At 55.0% G+C, this 20582-nt stretch overlaps 2 protein-coding genes across 6 annotated transcripts in view; one reads left to right on the top strand and one right to left on the bottom strand.

The window, feature by feature from the left end:
* Positions 1–720: 720 nt before the first annotated feature.
* On the bottom strand, positions 721–16410 carry MDH2 (malate dehydrogenase 2). Its single transcript, XM_045992838.1, has 9 exons — positions 16225–16410; positions 10487–10655; positions 9157–9240; positions 8577–8686; positions 7240–7365; positions 4446–4523; positions 3120–3219; positions 2625–2776; positions 721–1026 (listed from the first exon to the last, which is right to left on the bottom strand). Exons 1-9 carry the CDS (start codon positions 16288–16290, stop codon positions 895–897), a joined length of 1017 nt encoding a protein of 338 aa, XP_045848794.1. The 5' UTR covers positions 16291–16410; the 3' UTR covers positions 721–894.
* Positions 16354–20582, top strand: part of STYXL1 (serine/threonine/tyrosine interacting like 1) — a 56483-nt gene continuing 52254 nt past the window's right edge. For 3 of the 5 annotated variants that reach the window (XR_006816637.1, XM_045992843.1, XM_045992839.1), the window contains exon 1: positions 16541–16673. The gene's annotated coding sequence lies outside the window, so the exon portion shown is untranslated. The other 2 variants (XM_045992840.1, XM_045992841.1) reach the window with 2 other exon arrangements.

The raw sequence follows: 20582 nt of genomic DNA, 5'->3' as shown, positions 1-20582 counted from the left end.
CAGAGCTCCAGCCCCACCTGCCCTTTCACCCCGGTCACTGGAAGGTCATCACCTGCTGCCGCCCAAGTGCCTTCCCACGAGTGGGGCTCGGCTTCCCCTTCCAACGAACAGAGCAGACCAGACGCTAACGGGAACAGGTCCTGCTCTAATCCCCCACATTTACCCCAAGCCCAGAGGATACAACCAAGTTCCTGTTTAGCCCCGGATGGGGACATGAAGCCAGCCCTCCTGTGTCCCCCACGCTGCCTCGGCAGCTGGCGTTGTGATTTCCGCCCCTGCTCCCGCCTTCACCCCAACTCTGGCCTAGCATGGCCCCCCGGCCGGACACCGGGCTGGGCAGGGGAGGAGGAGACTCGGAGCAGGACAGAGGTCAGCTGAGGCAGCTCCAACAGAGAAGCCAGAGCCGTAGGCTGAGCCAGAGTCTGCCACCTGAGACTGGGAAGGGCAGCTGGGCACAGGCCACCAGCTGTCACCTCGGGACACTGAGGAACCAGGCCGGAGCCGAGCCTTCCCTGGGCTCATCAGCTGAGGGAGGCGGCAGTGCAGAGCAGGGTCGGGAGGGACAGCTACTGATCAATTTTTCACACTTTCTCGAAGCTGCTGATGAAACCAGCATGCGTCAGCCTGATATTTAAGCCCTATCTCATTCTGGTTCATGGAGACACCAGACAGCCCCTCGGAAGCAGCCCGAACGGGGAAGAAAGCACACTTGCCGAGACCTTGAGAAAGAAAACCAAAGCCTGCTTTTACTGACGCGCCCACAATTTGGAAGGGACGGCGACGCTAGCACGACACTCCTGGTTAACAGGACGCAAACACAGGGGCGGGGAATGGCTTTACAGAGACACGATGCCTTCATAAGTTAGGGAGACGGACCACTCGCTGGCTACGCGCTCACTTCATGTTCTTCACGAACTCCTCGCCCTTCCTGATGGAGGCCTTCAGCTCGGGGATGGCTTCTGCTATCATCTTCTCTTCGAAAGGGGAGATCTTGCCGATGCCTAGATTCTTCTCGATGCCCTTTTTCTGCAGGAGGTGGGAGGGGATAAAATCGGACAGTTTAAAAATTAAGAAAGTTTACTGCGATGCTGTAAACTTTACAGCAGGTTTCTACGAACGAGGCTGTTCAGGAAAACCTGATGCATGACTTCCCGACTCTCCGGGAGGGAGCCCAGCCGCCCAGCGTGAGCCGGGGCTCGGGCAAGCTGCCCCCGGCTGCGATCTGGACCCCGGCACTCACTCCACGTGCACCTCGGCCAAGGCGCTTTCCTTATCCAGAAAACGGGCGTCCTATCCACCCCAGAGGAGGCTGTGAGAACGCCCGTGGGCGGCTTGGCCCACAGAGCACTCAAGCCCAGCAGCACCAAACGTCATTCTCCCCGACCCCGGGCAGACTTTTGGGTTCTCGGCTGCCGCCAAGTTGGCAATATCCACCCAAGTCCAATATAATCACATAGGGAGATGGGAGACGTCAGGAAAACAGGTGTTTGTCACCATGTCACCCCCACCGCTAAGCGGGTGTGTCTGTGCCAGCGGCGGAGGCGTCCCAGTCGCCTCCCAGGACTGCCACACCCCCCAGTTCCAGAATTAGTCTGTTTAGTGCCTGTCTCTCCACCCCATGGGGTCCCTGAGCCCTGGGGCCACGTCTCAGGGATCTTTGGACATCGGGGCGTCTGTGGGAAGGGCTTCTGGGTAGCTCGGAACGTCACCAGACCGTTTCATTCTGGGCAGGAGATGAAGGCAACCACCTCTCTGCCTGATGTCAGCACTGCCCGCGCGTCGGAAACAGAAACCTGGCTGGACGGCGTGCGTGGGAGAGCCCCGGTGGGGTCTGCTTCCCGAACACTCGGGCAGTCACCAGACTGGACAGCTGCCTCTCAACAGCCTGGCCAACCAACAGGACCGGAAGGGCTCTGTCCTAGACGCCAGCACTTTGAGGGGACAACCTAGACCATGCTCCAGAAGAAAACCTGTGGCGGTAGGGCAGGGAAGCAGGAAACCCTCAGCTCAGCATCCTCTCTGGGTCTGGTGGAGGGAGGCCTTTCCTTCGGACGAGATCGGGCGCGTTCAGGGTGGTATGGCCGTAGACGAGGCCTTTCCTTCGGGACAGTCACGGCTGCCTTGAGGTAGAGCGAGTGTCTCATCAAGAAACAGAGACTGGGGCACCTGGGTGGCTCAGTGGGTTAAGCCGCTGCCTTTAGCTCAGGTCATGATCTCAGGGTCCTGGGATCGAGTCCTGCATCATGCTCTCTGCTCAGCGGGGAGCCTGCTTCCCTCTCTCTCTCTCTGCCTGCCTGTCTGTCTACTTGTGATCTCTCTCTCTGTCAAATAAATAAATAAAAAAAGAAAATCTTTTAAAAAATAAAAGAAAAGAAAAAAGAAACACAGAGACCCAGCCAAGGGCCAGTTCGCCAACCCGCGGGGAAGGCGTCACAGGCCAGTGGTTTCCCACCCCCGAGTCTTGAGATTTCTTCCTGCTCTTAATTCTGGGACGTGCGCGCACCCTCAAAACCCCCAGCATGGCCCAGGCACTGGGATGCCGTCCCCGCGCCGGGGAAAACGGAACTCTGAGCGAGCAGGCCGGGACTCCCGCTGTCACGAGACCCGGCCCCCGGGATACGCACCCCCAGCAGTAACGGGGTGGAGAAGTAGCCGCAGTCTGCTTCCTGGGACTTCACGAAGGAACACTCGACGACGCCTTCCTTTCCGTTCATCGCATCCACCAGGGAGAAGACAAACCGCGCTCCGGCATACGCCATGGACAGTGTGGCTGAGCCTAGGAGGACCGGCGGGTCAGTCAAATAAGCATGGTGGCCACGAGATCCGGACCAGCCGGTCCTGCGGCTAAACACAGCAGCCGCAAAGCCCTCCGCATTGGCTGTGAAGGATCTGTGTCGGCATCTAGTGACTTGATGAACTCAGGGATGGCATGACCTTCAGCGTCGAGCCACTCCACAAAGCCGGGCTGCCCGCCGCCACCAGCCTGGCTTAGCCAGAGAACATAGAGGAAGCCGAGAAAAGCATTCGCTGCCTGCCCGGGCCCTTCCGGTTTTCAACTGGGAACGGCAGCGGGGCCTCTGGCATCAGTACCCCACCCGGGCGCTGCCCCAAGAACCCACCTGCTCCAGCTTTGGCCTTCACCACCTCCGTGCCAGCCTCCTGGATCCGCCCAGTGACGGCTGTCAGCTGGTCCTGGGGAAGGTCCACCTTGGGAGTGCACTGGGGCCAAAGCCACAGGGACCACGTGAGCAGCTGCTGCCACCACTCCAGGACCCCACTCTCTCCTCCCCAACTCGTGGAAGACCCCCGCCCCCCCGCACTGCCACTACACGGAAGCCGAGACCAACTCTGCTTTAAAGAAAAAGTCAACTTTGGTGTAACGTGGCCCTTACCCCCACTGCGCCTTTTTCTGAAAGTAGGCTCCACGCTCAACGCGGGGCTTGAACCCATGACCTGAGATTGAGTCGTGTGTTCCACCAACGGAGTCAGCTAGGCGCCACCCACTACCCATCCCTACTCATTTTAAAAGACGTTTTAGTATTTTGGACTAATTTTAGAGAGAAGTTGTAAAAACAGCACAAAGGTTTCCCACACTCAGCTTACCCTAACGTTAGCATCTTACGTAACCACAGCGCAATTACGAAAATCAGGAAGTTATCACCGATACATACGGACGTACAGACCTTACTCAGATGTCACCCACTCGCTCGCTCACTGCTGTCCCTTTCCTGTCCCCAGTTCCCATGCAGGGGCCCACCTCGGTCGGTTCCCTAGCAGTCCTGTCTTCCCAGACACTTGTCAAGAGGGCTGACTGCTTGTTTTGTAGAATCTCCACGATGTTAGATTTTATAGAAGGTTTTTTCATGCTTTTCTCATAAACTTATACACACTTTTGGCAGGAACAGCGCAAATATTTTGTGTCCTTCTCAGTGCATTTTACTCAGGGGCTAGGAATTGACTTAATTTATCTTATCCTCGATTATATACACCTTGCCTCCACTCAACTTATTATTTTTTTTTTAATTTTAAGTAATCTCTACACCCAGTGTGGGGCTCAAACTCTCAGAGCTGAGATCAAGGGTGCCGAGTTCTACCGATGGAGCCAGCTGGGCGCCCCCTAATCATTTTTAAATAAAGCAGCTGTACCTGCTCTGACCCAACTGGGAATTCGGCGATTTCCCGCAGCAGCGGGAGCTGTGAGCACCTTCTGACCACGCTCACTCCCACAGGCATGGACCCCCGAAGCGCCGGACCCTGACCACAGCCCTGCAGGCCACTCAAGAATCCGCCTGCCACACCCCAACCCTGGACAATGGCTGGGGCTGTATCTGTAGCAGGAATCTTCTCAAAATAGGACAGATGCTTAGTTCTTTGTCCCTCTGTCTTCAATACCTCGAGGCGGAACCTCCCGAAGGAGCGGCTTCCTGGCAAGGTGACACACTTACCTGCGAGATCAGGGGGATGATGGTCTTCCCGGCATGGCCGCCAATGACGGGAACATTGACTCGAGCAGGATCCAAGCCCTGGCCATCAAAGTATGAAGCTCTGTTTATTTATTTATTTTTTTTAAGATTTTATTTATTTACTTGACAGAGATCACAAGTAGTCAGAGAGGCAGGCAGAGAGAGGAGGAAGCAGGCTCCCTGCTGAGCAGAGAGCCTGATGCGGGGCTCGATCCCAGGACCCCGAGATCATGACCTGAGCTGAAGGCAGAGGCTTTTTAACCCACTGAGCCACCCAGGTGCCCCTGAAGCTCTATAATAAAGCTCTTTGAGAATAAACTACGTCATATCCTCCTAAAGCACCAACACTGGAAAAATCCACAGAAGCCAGAACAAAGAAACCACAGAAGCCCGAGTCCAGCTGTGGTCAGATTGCCTACCACGGCCCACCACCTGCGGAACATCAGCGGGAACAACGCGGAGAGGAGTACGGGTACCTGGTGAGGTCCCTGTGGGGGTCTTCCTTTACAGGGAGCAGACTACTGCCTCCTTGCAGGGTCCCCACATTGGTCCCCGCCAGTCTGGTATCTTCTAGAATCAGAGGACAGTCGTTTCCCCCAGAGCTAAGGTCATTCGTCACACACCAGCCCAGATTCACGTCCCTACCCTCAGTCACAGAGAACAAGCCCAATTCCCTCCCCCTGACTGGAGAGCAAAATCCAAAACAATTCCAGAAAACCCCGGGGGTGAGAAGTCTGTCACCTCAGTGATCAGGACAGAACAAAACGGAGCTGTAAGGGGTCAGAACACCATGGTTCTCTGTCAGGGCTTAACAGGAGAGGCTGATTCATTTGTTAAACGGGAGACACAACGCCCCCACAAATCTGTGGACCAGGTATTTCTTCCACTGGTCCAAAAAAAAAAAAAGAAAAATTCTGGTGGGAGTTACAGGAGGGAGTGAGCAGTCTCCCGCAGTGATGAATGACGTCACCTTCCCCAAATGCCACAGCTGCTAAAGAGAGCAGCCTCAAGTTAGGAACCCGCCTTGTCCAAGAAGGGAGACCCAGCGTCGAGAGGGAGCAGACCCCTCAGGACCAAGTTCACGGAGCGGGATGCTCACACAGCGGCGCCTCCGTGCCGAGGCACGGTGCTGGTCACCAGCGACACAGGTGTGGACAGACAGAGCCCCTCACTGTTGATTACGAGGCAGACAAAAGTGGCGCCCCGTGTGCTGCGCTGAGATGCCACATGGGGCGGCCCTGGCAGCAAGGGGAGCACTTCATCAGCCTGGGAGCAGCTTTCTGGGACAGACGTCACGTCATCTGGGAAGGAGCAGCAGGACTTTGCCAAAAGAAGCGTGTTCTGGGCAAAAGGAGAAGAGCAAACGCCTGGGGCGTCGAGAAAACGAATCCCATCAGTAGAAAAGCCGAGAAGGTGGCCAAGGGGGGCGGAAAACGGCCAAGAGGACCAAAGGAGGCTCCAGACACTGGAGCTTTAGGGCCAACTTTCATTCCTGTTACAATTCAGGGTTTTTCCAGAATGCCCGAGAGCCTGAGAGGACACGTCCCCGAACGGAAGCTTGAGAAGCACTAGGTTCTCTCCCAGGGCCAAGATCCGCTTTTCTTCACTGCAGACAGAACTTCCCAGTCTGTGACAGCCCCGTCCCACAGAGCTGTCTGTGAGAACGCAGGAGCCTGTGTCGCCACCGAGCATCTGAAACGCGGCTGGTGCAACAGAGGACAGGGATTTCGCATTTTCTGTAATTCTAAGTCATCTAAACAGCCACGTGCAGCTAGCTTGTTGCAGCAGGACCAGAGGCCGGGGGGAGATGGTGTGCTTTGGGCCCCAAGAGCTGGAAGCGCCAAGAGAACCCAGAGAATGAATACTGTGGCTCGCAGGAAGCAGGGCCGGTAGCCCCAGGAGGCCCGAGCCCCACCCTCCCAGCCTGCCCTCGGTCAGCCTCAGGGGAAGTGCACGCTCCTCGGGAAAGCCTGGCCTGACTCAACCACCCTCCACACCCGCGCCCAGCTGCTGATCCAATCCTGCTGGCTCTTGAGTCCCAAGGGACCCCGGTCCCTCGGAGAGGGGCTGCAGCACGAACGACAGCAGGGCATTCCCGAGCGGACCCGCTCGGCGCACGGGGCAGTAAGATCACGGTCAACGGTCTTAAGGGCGCAGCACTACTGCTCCCACTGACCCCTCCTCTGCAAAGGCAGAAAAAGATGGCCCGGAGCTCCAGAGGGACACTGCTTCAGGCCAAAGGAAGCGGTGCTGCTGGACCCACCACCGAGCTGCGAGGGGCACCGAGGACGCCAGGGCCGGCGCTGGTGCCCACGGCCCCCGCCCCCTAGCACGGGCCCAGTGAGCCAGAGGCGACTGCAGTCAGAACGACAGGCCGGGAACGTCGATTCCTGGATCTCAGGAGTTCAGGAATGACCCCCAATACTTCGTATTTGCCGATTTTATCATTTCTCTAATGATTAGCAGGCAAGTCCTGGTCTAGTTTTCAGAGGCAATGAACTTCCAGAGTACAGCCCAGCTGAGCCAGCGAGAAATCCTGGAGAAAGCCCGGACCCTCCCACGCAGCAGGGGACAGAGCGGGAGTGGCGTCAACACTCTGGCTGGCTGTGGTTGAAACGTGCAGGGGGCCGGGTGGATCCCCCAAGGAAACCTGAGAGCTCCTCTCCCTCACGGGGGCAGCTCCAAGAGCGCTGGAGACCCCCTGGTCTCCTATGCCCACCGCTCAGCCGAGGACGGCTGAGAGGGGAGCCTGAGGGACACCCGACGCGGCCCTTACCTTCAGTTCTGCAATGAATGTGTTGGCTCTGACGATGTCCAGGGTTGTCACCCCGAAGATTTTATTGGGATTGTATGCCCCGTGTTTCTTGAAAACTTCCGTTGCGATTGGGATGGTGGAGTTCACCTGGCAAATGCAAGAGAGAGGCGTGACTTGCCTTGCATCCTGAGAGACGAGCCACACGCGGCAACATCTCTTCCCCAGACCGCCGGCAAGTCCTAAGAGGCCAAACTGTCCCGATAACTTTGTCCACGGGCAAGCCGCCCTCGCTGCGGAGCAGGTCACAGTGGGCCGACTTCCTACTCTCCCCTCTTCAAACAACCCTTCGAGGCGGCAGGCCCTCCTCCCCGCAGGGGCCCTGGGGCCCGCAGTTCAGAAGTGCACATGACCTTCGGGCTGTTAGCCTAACAGGCGAGGCTGGCCCCACGCGACACCGCCCGTGCCCACTGGGGCTGACACCTGGACACAGCACCGCGCTGCACAGGGCCAAGACCTCAGCCAGCCCCAGGGACAAGTCCCAGCTCAGCCAGCCTGTGAGCTTAAGCCCAGAAGAGTGGTTTCCTCACGGCAGAGACAACCACCTCCTCGAGGCCGTGAAGGTTCTGGAACTTAACACACAGCAAGTGCTGACACAGCGCCTGGTGCCCAGAGCGGGCATGACGAGGGCGGACACGACCACGGGGCTTCCATCAGGCGCGAGGCGAGCGTCCCAGCCAACGTGGCCGCTGCCCCAAGGGTGAGCTACTTGGGGATCGGCCCCCCAGAGGCCTTGGGAACAAGCTCTAGGGGTGGCCTGGCGGGCACGTCCTCAGTCAACGTCACTGTCACCGCGCTTCCGCCCAGAACCTGGGCCTCAGAGGCCGGCTTCCTCCTGGGAGGGAGGCACCAAGGAATAAATGCGACCCATGGGACTGCTGGGGAGCCGCCTCGGTCTTCTCGGGGAGGGCGTGGCACGTGCGCTTTCGGGATAGGAGGAGAAGCTCCCACAAAAGCTGTGAGCAGGGCCCGGGGTGGCCGAGCGAGACTGATGGGGGACCTGGAGCCGCAAACCCCGAGCAGAACAGGGTAAGGGAAGTGAATGGGCCACCACGTTCAGGCCTCAACAGAGCCTCAAGAACGGACGTTGCGCATGGGGAAACGGACACAGAGAGGGGAAGTGATGCGTCCAAAGGCACACGGTGGTGGGAAAACCAGGCTGGAATTCGCACTTGGCTCATCCGATGTGTCTGCTGCGGCCCCTTCACTGTATTTTGGTCCCCGTAAGCGCCTCCGCCTCTTCCTCCTGCTCACTGGGGGGGTCAGGAACGGCATTAGCCCCCTCTGCCAGCGGCACTCACCGGATTTGAAATGACGCAGATCATGGCCTCGGGGCAATGCTGGGCGCAGGCCGCGGTCAGGGTGGCCACGATGGAGGCATTGGTGTTGAACAGGTCATCCCGGGTCATGCCTGAGTGATCCAAATCAAGATGTTCACAAAGCACAGGATGGCCTGCCCGGCGCCTGCCCGGCGCCGTGCGGCAGTTGTTAGAGGGAAGCCAAGTATGAGTGGGACAGGGTCCCTCTTCCAAGCCAATCTATCTTGTAGGAAAAGCAGCCTAGGGTGACAAGTGCTCACACAGAGGCTTGTGGGGGGTTGGAGCGTAGGGAGGGAGGCGCCTGAGGCTCCAAAAGGGCCGGTAAGAGCTCCCCAGCAGCAGCGGAGGAAGGGTGCTCTGGGAAGACAGCGTGCCTGCGAGCACCAGACGGAAGCACCAGACCAGGCGGGGCACAGACACGGCAGACACGGGCCAGGCCAAGAAAGGGATTTCTCTGCAATTTTTCTCTGCCACAGAGACACGGACTCAGTCCAGCATAAGGGTAAACCACATCCCCACCCGACTGGCAGGGGGATGCGAGGCAAGACTTCCGAACACACACCTGGTTTTCTGGGGACTCCGGCTGGGATAACCACCACATCGCAGCCTTTCAGGCAATCCGGCAGCTGCTCAGGTCCGAGGTAGCCTAGACACCGCCCCAGGAGAGAGCAAGTTCACATCCTCTGATCCGGAGAGGCGAGGGCACCTGTGGGATGGAGCCGGGGGAGGACGGCCCCCCGCTGCGTCCAGGGTCAACCCCAGGCCTCCAGAAGGGCGCCAAAGCCCACCTGCGAAGTGCTTCCTGACCACTGCTGCTCGCGGGTCTGACGGTCCCAGCCGCCCTTCATGCCACTTTCCTCCAGCCTCCGACTGCCTGGGTCCCACCCCCGTGGAAAGGATCAACTCTCTTGCCACCCCTCTCCCCCACCAAGTTCAGCTGCTTGTCTTTACTGGACCCGCTGGTACCTGTAAGGCCTTCCTGGCTCCTAGTTCCAAGAGCGGCTTATTCCTTCTCCCCCTCTCCCCCCACCCACTCGTCCTAACAAAAGCTCCATCTCGGGGTCAGATCACAAGACATGCTGAAAGCCCCATGAGAAAATCACGGTGCTGCTAAAGCAATACATCTAGTATGGTTATCTCTTTTGTTTATTCCTATCATCTGAGGGCGAAAAAGGTCCATTTTCAAAGGTCACAAGGGACATTTGCTCCAATGACCAAAATCTGCTTTGATTTAGGCTTTTCCCTTACTGCAGGAGCTTTCAGAAGCTCCAAAAGAAAACAAGCAAACAAATTCCGAGACTCCGGAAGGCACATAAACGCCCCAGCTCAGAGTTGACCTCCCGAGTGTGCCCGCCGGCGGAGGACGCGTGTGGATACTGTCACTTGGGGCAATCCCACACACCGGCAGCAGAGACAGGAATTTCTACCACTTTTCTGGCCCGCAATCTAGGACTTTACAGGAAAAGCAGATTACCCAAAGCAGGCAGTGCTTCTGAGAAGCTGGGAGAGGAGCCCGGGGTGGCAGGAGGGCTGGCCCACGGCACATGGCGACAACCTGCAGCCCACGGGGACAGCATCCTATGGTCTCCCGACTCCGGAAGTCCCCGAAAGTTCCCCTTCCCCATCCTATTACTTTTCACATGAGAAAAAAAATTAAAAACGGATAGATTAGACCACCTCTGTTTTTCTGAAAGACGCTATTTAAATCTTTAAAGGCTCAAGTCCAGAAAGACATAGTCATTCGTGAATTCAACTCCACGATGAACGTGGAAACCGAGTCTCTGATCTATTTCCACTGATCTACTTCCACTGAGGAACCGTGTCCTATCGCTTGGACTCTGGTCTACTGGGGAGAAGGTGAGCAAAGTCTCCAGGCTCAGCGTGTCCGGTACCTTTCACGGTCGCTCTGGTCTCGATGTGGCTCAGATCTGCGGCCACTCCGGGCGTGTGAGCGATATCGTAGAGGGTCAGGCGGCTCACTAAGGGACTGTTCTTGAGGAGAAGCGCCAGCGGCTGCCCGATTCCTCCGGAAGCCCCCAGCACGGCTACTTTAGCATTTTTCTAAAAAGCAATACAGAGAAAGGACTCAATACAGAATAGGTATTAGAAGTAGTCACATGATAGCCTATAAAATACACCACACTAGGTCTCTTTCATTGCCCCGGTGCCTGGTCCAAAGTCCAGTTTCCTTCTGAAGCGGAGAGGCTTCTCTCAGGAAAATAGGGAACTCATGTCCACAGCTGTTGTGACAATCGGGGTCCTACCACAAACACTCCCGAAAGATGAACAAGCTTTACTCGGGCAACCTTCCCTTCAACCTGCAGTTTAACAACTATAAAAAAACATACTGGGCACCTACTGACAGACTGGTCACTGTACGTGGGGAACGAGGAATGGGAAGAGCCCTGCTGGCTCCGGCGGGGGACAGGGAGCTGATGCGGGGTGCACGCAGCATCAGGAGGGACGCGCGTGTCGGAAGGCTCCCTCCCCCGCATTCAGTCAGAACTGCAGCCCCGGGACCCGTGCCCCACACTCTGGGTCTATCGGGACCGGCCACCCAGCTGACAAAGCCCACAGAGAGCCAGGCTCCTCGAAGCAGGACAGGGCTCAGGCCTCTGTGTTTCCAGCCAGACTTCCAGGTGACTCTGGCGCTGGCCGGAGTCTGAGAATCACTATGGCCCCACGCCACGCCACAAGCAGCCGGCGGCTCTGGGCATGTGAGCTGCAGGAGGGGTTAAAAGTGAGAGCTGAGAGACTCGACTGCCGTGCCAGCATCCAGAAGGCTGGAGCCAGCAGAGCTCTGTCAGTTTACTGGTCACCTTAGTGGAGCTAAAAGTCGAAGACCTGACCTCCACCAGCCACTCCAGAGCGAAGTACATCTAATGACCGGCCATCACTTAATCCCCTTCTTCTTCTCATACCAGGGAGTGGGACTGAGGAGTCGCGTGGCAACCCCACGTTTAATCTTTGAGAAAGTGCCAGACTGTCTTCCAAAAGGGGCTGCTTATTCATGTTTAAGGCTCACTTCCAATTCAACAGGCGTGGACTTCCTACCTGCCACCCGCCGGACTGACTTGCCAGCACCAACAAGACCTGCGAACCGAAAGGCGTGCAAACCGAAAAACAGCATCGAGAGTGACAAGTGCCACGGAGGTAGACACTAGGAGAGAATTAAGTGGGAGACGGGGCTTTGGAGGAGCAGCATCAGTTTACCAGATGGATGCCGGGGTGTGGGGGGTGGGGGGAGCTGTGGAGTATGGCCCAGCGAAGGGGAAGCAGTCCCCTCCGGCTCCCGCACTGCTGGATGCACGTGGAGGAAGGAAGAAGGTAGGGCCGAAGCTGAGAGCCGAGCAGAGTCTGTCTGGTCCTTCTGGGCAACAGGGAATGGTGAAAGGCCTTAGAAGCTGGGAAAAACGTGTCCAGAACTGTGTCTTATTATTTATTTATTTTTACACGATTTTATTTTTATTTGAAAGAGAGAGAAGCGCACGAGAGAGCACAAGTAGGGGGAGCAGCAGAGGGAGAAGCAGGCTCCCCAATGAGCAGGGAGCCCCCTGTGGGGCTGGATCCCAGGACCCTGGGATCATGACCTGAGCTGAAGGCAGTCACTTAACTGACTGAGCCACCCAGGCACCCCAGTGTTTTAAAAAGGTATGAGGCAGAATGGAAGATGGCCTGGAAATATCCAAGAATGGAGGCAGGGAGACTACTGCAATAGTCCAAGCATGACTCAAGGGTGGGATCCAGGCAAGCAAGGATGGGCAGGCTACAAGGGATTCGGTCACTCTCCTCCACTTCCATCCAGATGGTGAGTGGAGGGAGGAACCTGGGGTGACAACTTGCCGGCCTGAGTGGACAACATTGCCTTTAAGCAAGATAGGGAACTGAGGAGGGGTAAGGGGTCTGGGAGAAAGGATAATGAGTCTCGTTTTGCGTGCTGGGTTTGAGCCCCTTGAAACATCCAGGCACACACGTGCCAGTAGGCTAACAGCTTGGTCTGGAGACCCTATGCATCTGCACTGAGATTACTGGTAGCCCCAGAAAGCACAAAAGGGAACAGTGACAGGACCACTAGGGACAGAGCCCTGTGAACACCAGCATCTAGGGAGGAAGAGGGGTCTGTGAAGGACGGCGACCAAATGGAGCTTACCACCACCCCCACCCCAGCCATTTTCAACAACTAAGTCAATGACTGCCTCCTGGTAACTTTTCCCACGAGGGGCAGAAGTTATTATACAGTAGGACTTCACCTGAAACTCAGGCCACCTAGCAACCTTATCTACTAGGAATACCAGAAGCAAAATGGTAGCCAAGGGCCATTTGTCAGTCTGTCCTGTAGCTGGAACTGAGCTAGGTCTTTCCTGATCTGACGCTCAGAACTCCATTAAGCAATATTAACGGACTCATTTTATAGATGAGGAACTGAGTCACAGAAGTTGTAATACACCTGGGCCCCAAAAGATAGCAAATGATGATGTGGGATACAAGCCAAACACAGGCAACTTGACCCTTCAATTTGGGCTTAAAAAAAAACAAACAAAAAACCATCTATTCTAAGCCATGCCCTACAGCTCACTCTCATTATACAAAAGGTACCCTTCCCCACTAGGGCTCACTCAGGGCCTAAACAAAACAGTCCTGAGTGAGCTTATTTGTACCCTAACCTTATGAATGAGAAGGGAGCTTATTCTGGACCAGCAGATAGCTGTCAGGGAAGAAGACAGACTAACAGCGGGGACAAGAACCAAAAGTCCCACACGTGTCCTCTTGGGGAGCCATCTGCTTTGGGTCCCTAGACTCTCACCACAGACTGTATTCTATAGCAATGGCCCCTAGTAATAATGGACTTTGGTTATCAAACCCTGAAACCAAAGCCCAAACAAAACCCAAGCTGTGTCATCTGCTTAAGAAAGGTAAACTCTAAAAGCACATAAAACCAAACATCTTGACTTCAGTTTTGATTTTTTTTTAATTGGTGGTATAAAGGGGACCCTTGACTTCCCAGAAAACTAGCCAGATCAACCCAGAACTGAGGTCTGGCAATCTCTACTTCTAGATCGTCAGTCATCACTCACGTCTTGTCTCTATTCCTAGGGACCTCCAATTCCAACTCTCACATTCCCAGCTCTGTTAGGCATTGCAATAGTCCCATAAACCTGTCTAAATAAATGTATGCGTTCTACCTCTCCCACCCTGTTCCCAAATAGGACTGGTGTTCTCCCAAATTCAAACCCTTAGAACCATTTCCTGCCTCTTCCCTTATCAGAGACACCCAGTTAGGTCATGGAGGACCTGACATTTCAAACATCTTCCCAAGCTTCCCCTTACGTTCCGTTCCCATTCTATTATCTATGGCTCTACCTCAAAACCATCTTTCTGAAAATTAACTGTTAATCATTTCATTTCCTTACTGAAAAATCTCCTTCAAGTCCCTCATGGCCAGATTACTCAGCCTGACTTCCAAGGTTCCACTGCGGAGCCCAACATCGGAGAGAGAGAGAAGAGAAGAAAAGGAAGAAAAGAAAGAGAGATGGAGGGAGGGAAGAAGGGAAAGGGAAAGAAAGAACGGAAAGAGACTGACTTGATGCCTTCACTAGGGTGTTTAAGTAAATCAGTCCCTTACAATACCTAAAATGACCTCCTCGCTCATTCGGTTGCTTTGTGTTGCGGTGACGTCATTATTTGTATATTACAAAGTTTCATCAACTTCGTTAATATGGATAAAAACACAGCCCTTCAGTGGTGGAATCTTCACAGTGTAGACGGAATCTGTGGTTCTGCGGAGATTAACTTATGATCTCTTTGAAGACCAATCTCCAAACCTGCAGATCTTCTCTGCATTGAGGAGTTGGTTGTCAACAACACACACTCAGCAACTTCTGCAAAGGGGTAACACTTCCCTCATTTCTAAGTTTGCTTTACAATGTAAGTCTATTGTGGTTTGCTTTTAAAGTTCTATTTTTTAAACGTAACATCTCAAACTGAGCTCCTAATATCCTCCCCCTACCCAAACCCACTCTCCTCCAACAGCCTTTTGCATCCCAGCAATTTCAAAGCCCGACGTCTTTGTGTCCTTCCTTCTGGTCCCGCTCATCCAACCGTCCGTCCCTCAGCAAATCCCACAATCTTACCCGAGATCAGTTCCCTTCCTTCCCCCTCTCCTCAGCATCAGCCTTTGGCACTTCCACCTGTCCTAGGTTGGGGCCTCTCTCAAGTGCCGCTCCTTACTCATCTTGGTCTCTCCTGCAGCGCACCCGGCAGGAGCAGGGTGAGCATGGATACTCGGTGCTCTTGTGTATTTCTTTTTTTTTTTTTTATTTTTTTATTTTTTTATTTTTATTTATTTGACAGAGAGAGAGAGATCACAAGTAGGCAGAGAGGCAGGCAGAGAGAGAGGAGGAAGCAGGCTCTCTGCTCAGCAGGGACTCGATCCCAGGGCCCTGAGATCATGACCTGAGCCGAAGGCAGCGGCTTAACCCACTGAGCCACCCAGGCGCCCTCTTGTGTATTTCTTTTTCAAATGAATCTTATAAACAGGAAACTGATCTGAAGGACAGAACCTAAAACAGAAATCTGGACTCTCCTTTACTAAATCAACTCCCTCCTGGGCGTGATACTTTTTAAAAAATACTTTATGTATTTGACAGAGAGAAATCACAACTAGGCAGAGAGACAGGCAGAGAGAGGAGAGGAAGCAGGCTCTCTGCGGAGCAGAGATCCCGATGCGGGGCTCGATCCCAGAACTCTGGGATCACGACCCGAGCGGAAGGCAGAGGCTTTAACCCACTGAGCCATCCAGGCGCCCCCTGGGCGCGATACTTAAAGAGGCAATATGGGTTCACAAACTTTAGTTCTATTAGAATCACCGGGGCACCTGGTGGACATGTAAAAGGGGGCAGGCCCTACCCTCCTTCCATGCACTGGGCGCCGTTTCTCATTAGCTTTCAGGTGATTCTAACACACACCGCAGTTAGAAAACCACCATCCTTAAGGTGCCTAAAAATAGCTTAGGCTCGAGCACTCCCAGAAGCCCTGCAGAGTCACCACACCTGGGGGCAGGCCCAGTCCGCCCACCGCAAGCAGGATCCTACAAAAGGGTCCTGCAGAGGAGGCAGCGTCTTTACGTTCTTAGAGGGAAAGCTTGGTGATCCAAACCCCACTGACAGTGGCCAGGAGGGCGGACTTTTAATTCTCCAGCCAAATGACTGTAACCTTGGACCAGTTCCCCACCCTCGGTCTCTCAGTCCGCCTGCACTATGGAGTTAATAATTACACGCTATTTGCATGGATGCTACAAGAACAAGGTCAGTCGCCTCAAGTGCTACAGAAAGTTGCAAACAAACATAAATTATTCTCGGCGCTGCAGCCAAAGCTTCTCAACCTTGAAGTTGTGCAGACCCAGTGCAGGCTCTCTGCGGGGTCCCGGGGGACTAGCCGGGGGGCTTCCCCCCTCCCTCTCCCGGGCTTTCTCTCGGCACTTCCCTCCCGGTATCCGGGCCGGCCCACGGCGCCACAGACGCGGGTCGGTACCCGACGACCCTGCGGTCTAGGCTGGCCCGGGTATCAGGGCTGCTCGCGAGCCCGGAACCCACGTGGCCTCCGCCCGCAGGCAGCCCCTCGTCGGGCCTACCTGGGCCGAGGTGCTGAAGCTGCGGCGGAGAGCGGCGCCGGCAGGGCGGGCGAGGGCGGAGAACATGGCTGGAGCGGGCGGGGAGCGGAACGGCAGGCGAACGAGCCGGCGGCTGGCAACTGACACCAACGACCTCCACACACCACCCGGCCTCCCGGCTCCGCTCCGCCCGGCCTCGCGAGAGTGGCCCGACTTCCGGCCCGGCCCGACTTCCGGCCCCGCCCACCTCCAGATCTCGCGGTATCCGGTGGGTCGGGGCTGTGCAGGGAGGAAGGCGCAGGAGCGCTTCCTGCGCGCGGGGAGCGCGGTTCGGGCGGGGTCGTAGGGCGCCTCGCGTTCCGTGCGGTCGCTGGGGGAGACGCGGTCGCGAGTGGGAGGGAAAGTCCGCACCAGACAGGTGGAAGAGGACGGGATTTAGGCTGGAAGAGCCTTAGAGGAGCCGTTTCCAGGTGGGGCTCCACACAGAGGCTCTGACCAGGAGACAGGTCAAGGTCGCGCTGCAGGCGGGGCGGAGTGGGTGCGGTCCGGGCCCTGGACCTTAGGCCAAACCACCGCTCCTGCTCCTGGCTCCGGAAAGCTCCGGAAAGGAGCGTGCGGAGAGGAGGTTGAGTTTTGGGGGGTGGAGTGGGAGGATGGGGTTCCCTGTGATCAGTCATTTCGGTGCACAGCGCCCCACTCCCCCCCACCCCGCACAGCCCAGCAGCCAGTGCCCTCGTCCCTCAAGGGGCACGGGACCTTCACAGACCCCGCCATTAAGAATGGCGGACACAGCACTGAGGGCCAGGCCCTGCTCCACGAGTTCACCGGAAAGCAGCCCCGTGTTACAGACGAGGAACCTGGTATCGAGGTGGTAATTTGCACGTCCCCGGTCCCTGCTCCTCGCGTCTGCGCAGCCACATTGTTGCTGCTTCAGGTGCGAGCGAACTGGGGCTGAGCCCCGTTAAGTGCGTTTGTGGAGTTCATCCGGATGGAACGTAAAGCTGCGGTTCTGGCTCACGAATGTATCGTTGACCTTTACAAGTTGAATTAGAAGCTTCGTTCCCCCATCTCAGCAATTTTCTGGGTATACCGAATTCCTCAAGGAGTTCAGGCAGGTGGTTTCACAAGATCTGCCCCATTTTCTGCCTTTTAAGGAGCTGAGTCTGCAGAGAAGACCTATTGCAGGCAGCATGATAGGGGTAACACTAGGAAAGTTAAGAGCTGTAGTGGGAAAAGTTATGTCCGAATAGTGGGTCCGTGATTAAAGGAGGGAGACTGATACAAAGCAAAGGTCAAGCAAAGCTTTATTTTGTGCCAAGCATCAAGAATTAAACTGGCCAGCCGGGGCCGCATCTCTTATAGAGAGGGTGACCCCGCTCTATAAGCAAAGGCCATGCGGTTGGGCCCGGCCACGCGCAGGTGGCCAATGAAATTGTAACACAGAGAGAAAACTGCACAGTGTTGCTGAGTGACCAATTGAGTTACAGTTTCACCTTGGTTAAGGTTGGCGCCCGAAAGGCCCCCCAAAGTGTGGAGCCCATACTCCTTGGTAGCTAGGGAGACAGTATGCAACCCCCCACTGAGCGGATGTCTCCACCTGGCCTGACCCATCCTTGTGTCTGTGCTTTGTTACCTGAGGCTGGTTTCCGGGACTTGTTTTTAAGTAAGTACCCTGGAGGAAGGGGAGCAGGGACAGTTTTAAGGGTTAAACAACAAAGTTATTGTTTAACCTCAATGGAAGCCTCTGGCTAAAATAAAAATATAAAATAGGTCCTTAAAGGAACGAAGGAGGTGCATTTTTTTTTTTTTTTTTAAGATTTTATTTATTTGATGGACAGAGATCACAAGTAGGCAGGCAGGCGGACAGGGGGAAGCAGGTTCCCTGCTGAGCAGGGAGCCCAATGCAGGGCTCAATCCCAGGACCCTGAGATATGACCAGAGCCAAAGGTAGAGGCTTAACCCACTGAGCCACCCAGGCACCCCAGGAGGTGCATCTAATCCACATTTGGGGTGGGGGGGGCATGTGAGAAGCACCTCAGGATGAAAAAATGGAGGTGGAGACATTCAGGAAGGAGTTACTCCAGGGGACCATTCAGCTGGCGGAGGAAGAGATCCTCACCTGGGCATGGGAGTTTGAGTGTTTCGATGAGAAAGAAGAACCCAAAGTCAAACCTAGGTGTGGAAAAACCCAAGTCTATGGATGGTGAACAGATCCTCTCTGGGAGTTGGGGACATGCAGAGTTTATCTCAACACTGTTCTCTGGTTCATCACTTACCCCTGCGTCTTACCACTGGAACTGAGAGTTAGTTCCTTGTGGTCAGATATGTCTGTCCTCTCTGAGTCTTTATTGTCCAGCCACAGCACCGGGCTGAGAGTGGGTCTCCGTTTTGGAAGAGTTGGATCGTTTTAGATAAGGCTGGCCAAAGCAGGGCGTGCAGGACCTCCAAAGTTTCGCTGAGAAGTTTGTATTTTATTCCTGGGGCAGCAAGTGTTTATCAGAGGTCTTTATGAGGCCACCGGGTCTATGAGGAAGATCGGATTGACCTTGGTGTGCCGAGGCTTCCAGTGGAAAGATATGGAGGGCAGGGAGATTGTTCAGGAGGCTGTCTTAGGAGATAAAGACCTGAGTTATGATGGTGGCCATAGAATTGGAGGGAGTGGGGCAAATGAGGAACCAGTCTCCAGGAGAGAACTGATTAGTTTGTGCCCATCTGGGTTTAAGCAACGTAAGGGATGAAGAGCATCAGACTGAGAGAAGTATCCACGTGTAGAAATGGGATTTGGGGTTGTGGGGAAGGAGAGCTGGCTGGAGGAAAAGGTAGAGTTCCGTTTAGATGGTTTGAATTGGAAGTGATGGTGAGTCGTCCATGAAGAACTACCAGTGGGCAGATGGGGAGTTACTCCAACATGAAATGTGGGATTGAATGCTGGAGAGAGGGCATCTCTGTAAAGGGGAGAGGGGAGGCCATGAGATACAGGAGAATCCTAGATTTTCAGGCTCACTCCCAGCACCGGGGGTTCAAGTCCTTCCTTGTCCCTGCCAAGTGCTCTACTCAGGCCACCCCAAACAACTTGACTGTTAGGAAAACCAGCCTCACATTCAGTTCCCAGCTGCTTCCCTTTCCATCCCAAGATGGTTCATAACCGTATTAACAGCTACTGTATTAAGCACTGACTCTGCTTTGCATGTGCACTTAACACTGAACATGTTTAGGAAGCCCCTTGCAGTCCTAAAACAGCTTTGTCATCTTCCCACGCATTCTTGCTTTATTTCTTTGCTTGTTCTTGGGTCACACCGAGGCGTGAGAACAGACTCGTAATCGCCTCAAAGTCCAGTTTACATTAGTTGTCAAATCTCAACTTGATTCAGTGTCAAAACTTCTCTTTCCCTCTCAAGCTTGCTTTAGGCTCCTACTCTTGGAGGGGAGGGTGCTGGGCTTCTCCATTTCCCCATCTTGCTTGCTCACAGCCCCTCCTCCCCCGTTAGACTGTGGCTTCGGAGCCTTGGAGGTTGTAGGAGTAGAGATGGGGGAAGGCACGTTCCCCCCCGTCACGTGGCATTAGTATTCTGAGCCGGACAGGAGTTTGTAGCTGATCCCCTTCATGTGGTGCTTCTGGGGTGTGGTACCTTTGACCTAGGTGGTGATGCTTCAGTCTTGCTGCTTTCTGTTGTTCCTTCAGCCCCTGGTTTCTGGAATTCTGTACTACCTGCAGGTGACCGATCATTCCCCCAGGTGGCAAGTCTTGGGCAAAGTCTCTTTACAATGGCTTCTGGTTGATAACCTCTCTTGCCCATGTTTGATCTCCAGAAACACTTATGTCTCCTTTGCCCCAACAATCCTGGGGGTGTGTGGAGCAGGGCATTTCAAATGCATCTGCCTCTCCAGGTAGCCGGCCGCAGACTTTTCCAGCACCAGCCTCTCTGCCCACACTCGCTCCAGGGGGCACAGACCAAGGTCTTTGGAGGGTTTTCTGGTTTCATGAATTGTTTCAAGAAAGCTAAGGCTTGTGAATGCTTGATTTCAGAAGGATGCTAATGGAGGGAGAAAGCTTTGAAATTGCCGAAAGGAGAGAAGGTTTAGGTGGGAGAGGAGGAGGTCGGAGGATTCCAGGAGGAAGCATGAAGCCCCCTCACTCCTACTCCCCCACCCCCAGGGGCAGCTGGCCAAGGAGGGCTGTTCACACTCAGCGCCTTACGCTTCCCAGGCAAGAACCAGGAAATGAGAGAAGTTGCTCCATGGGGACCCAAGGAGGGCTCAGGAGGTTTGGATAACAGTTATAGCAGTTGGGAAAATTCTGGGCAAATGAGCAGTGAGACCGACATTTGCTGGTAGCTGTGGAGGCCGAGCTGCATTCTGCAGTGTGTACTTTCTGTGTG

This window comes from Meles meles, chromosome 21 (assembly GCF_922984935.1).
Source record: "Meles meles chromosome 21, mMelMel3.1 paternal haplotype, whole genome shotgun sequence".
Lineage (NCBI taxonomy): Eukaryota > Metazoa > Chordata > Mammalia > Carnivora > Mustelidae > Meles > Meles meles.
Note: the sequence above shows the minus strand (reverse complement) of the source record. Positions and strands in the feature narration are given on the sequence as shown.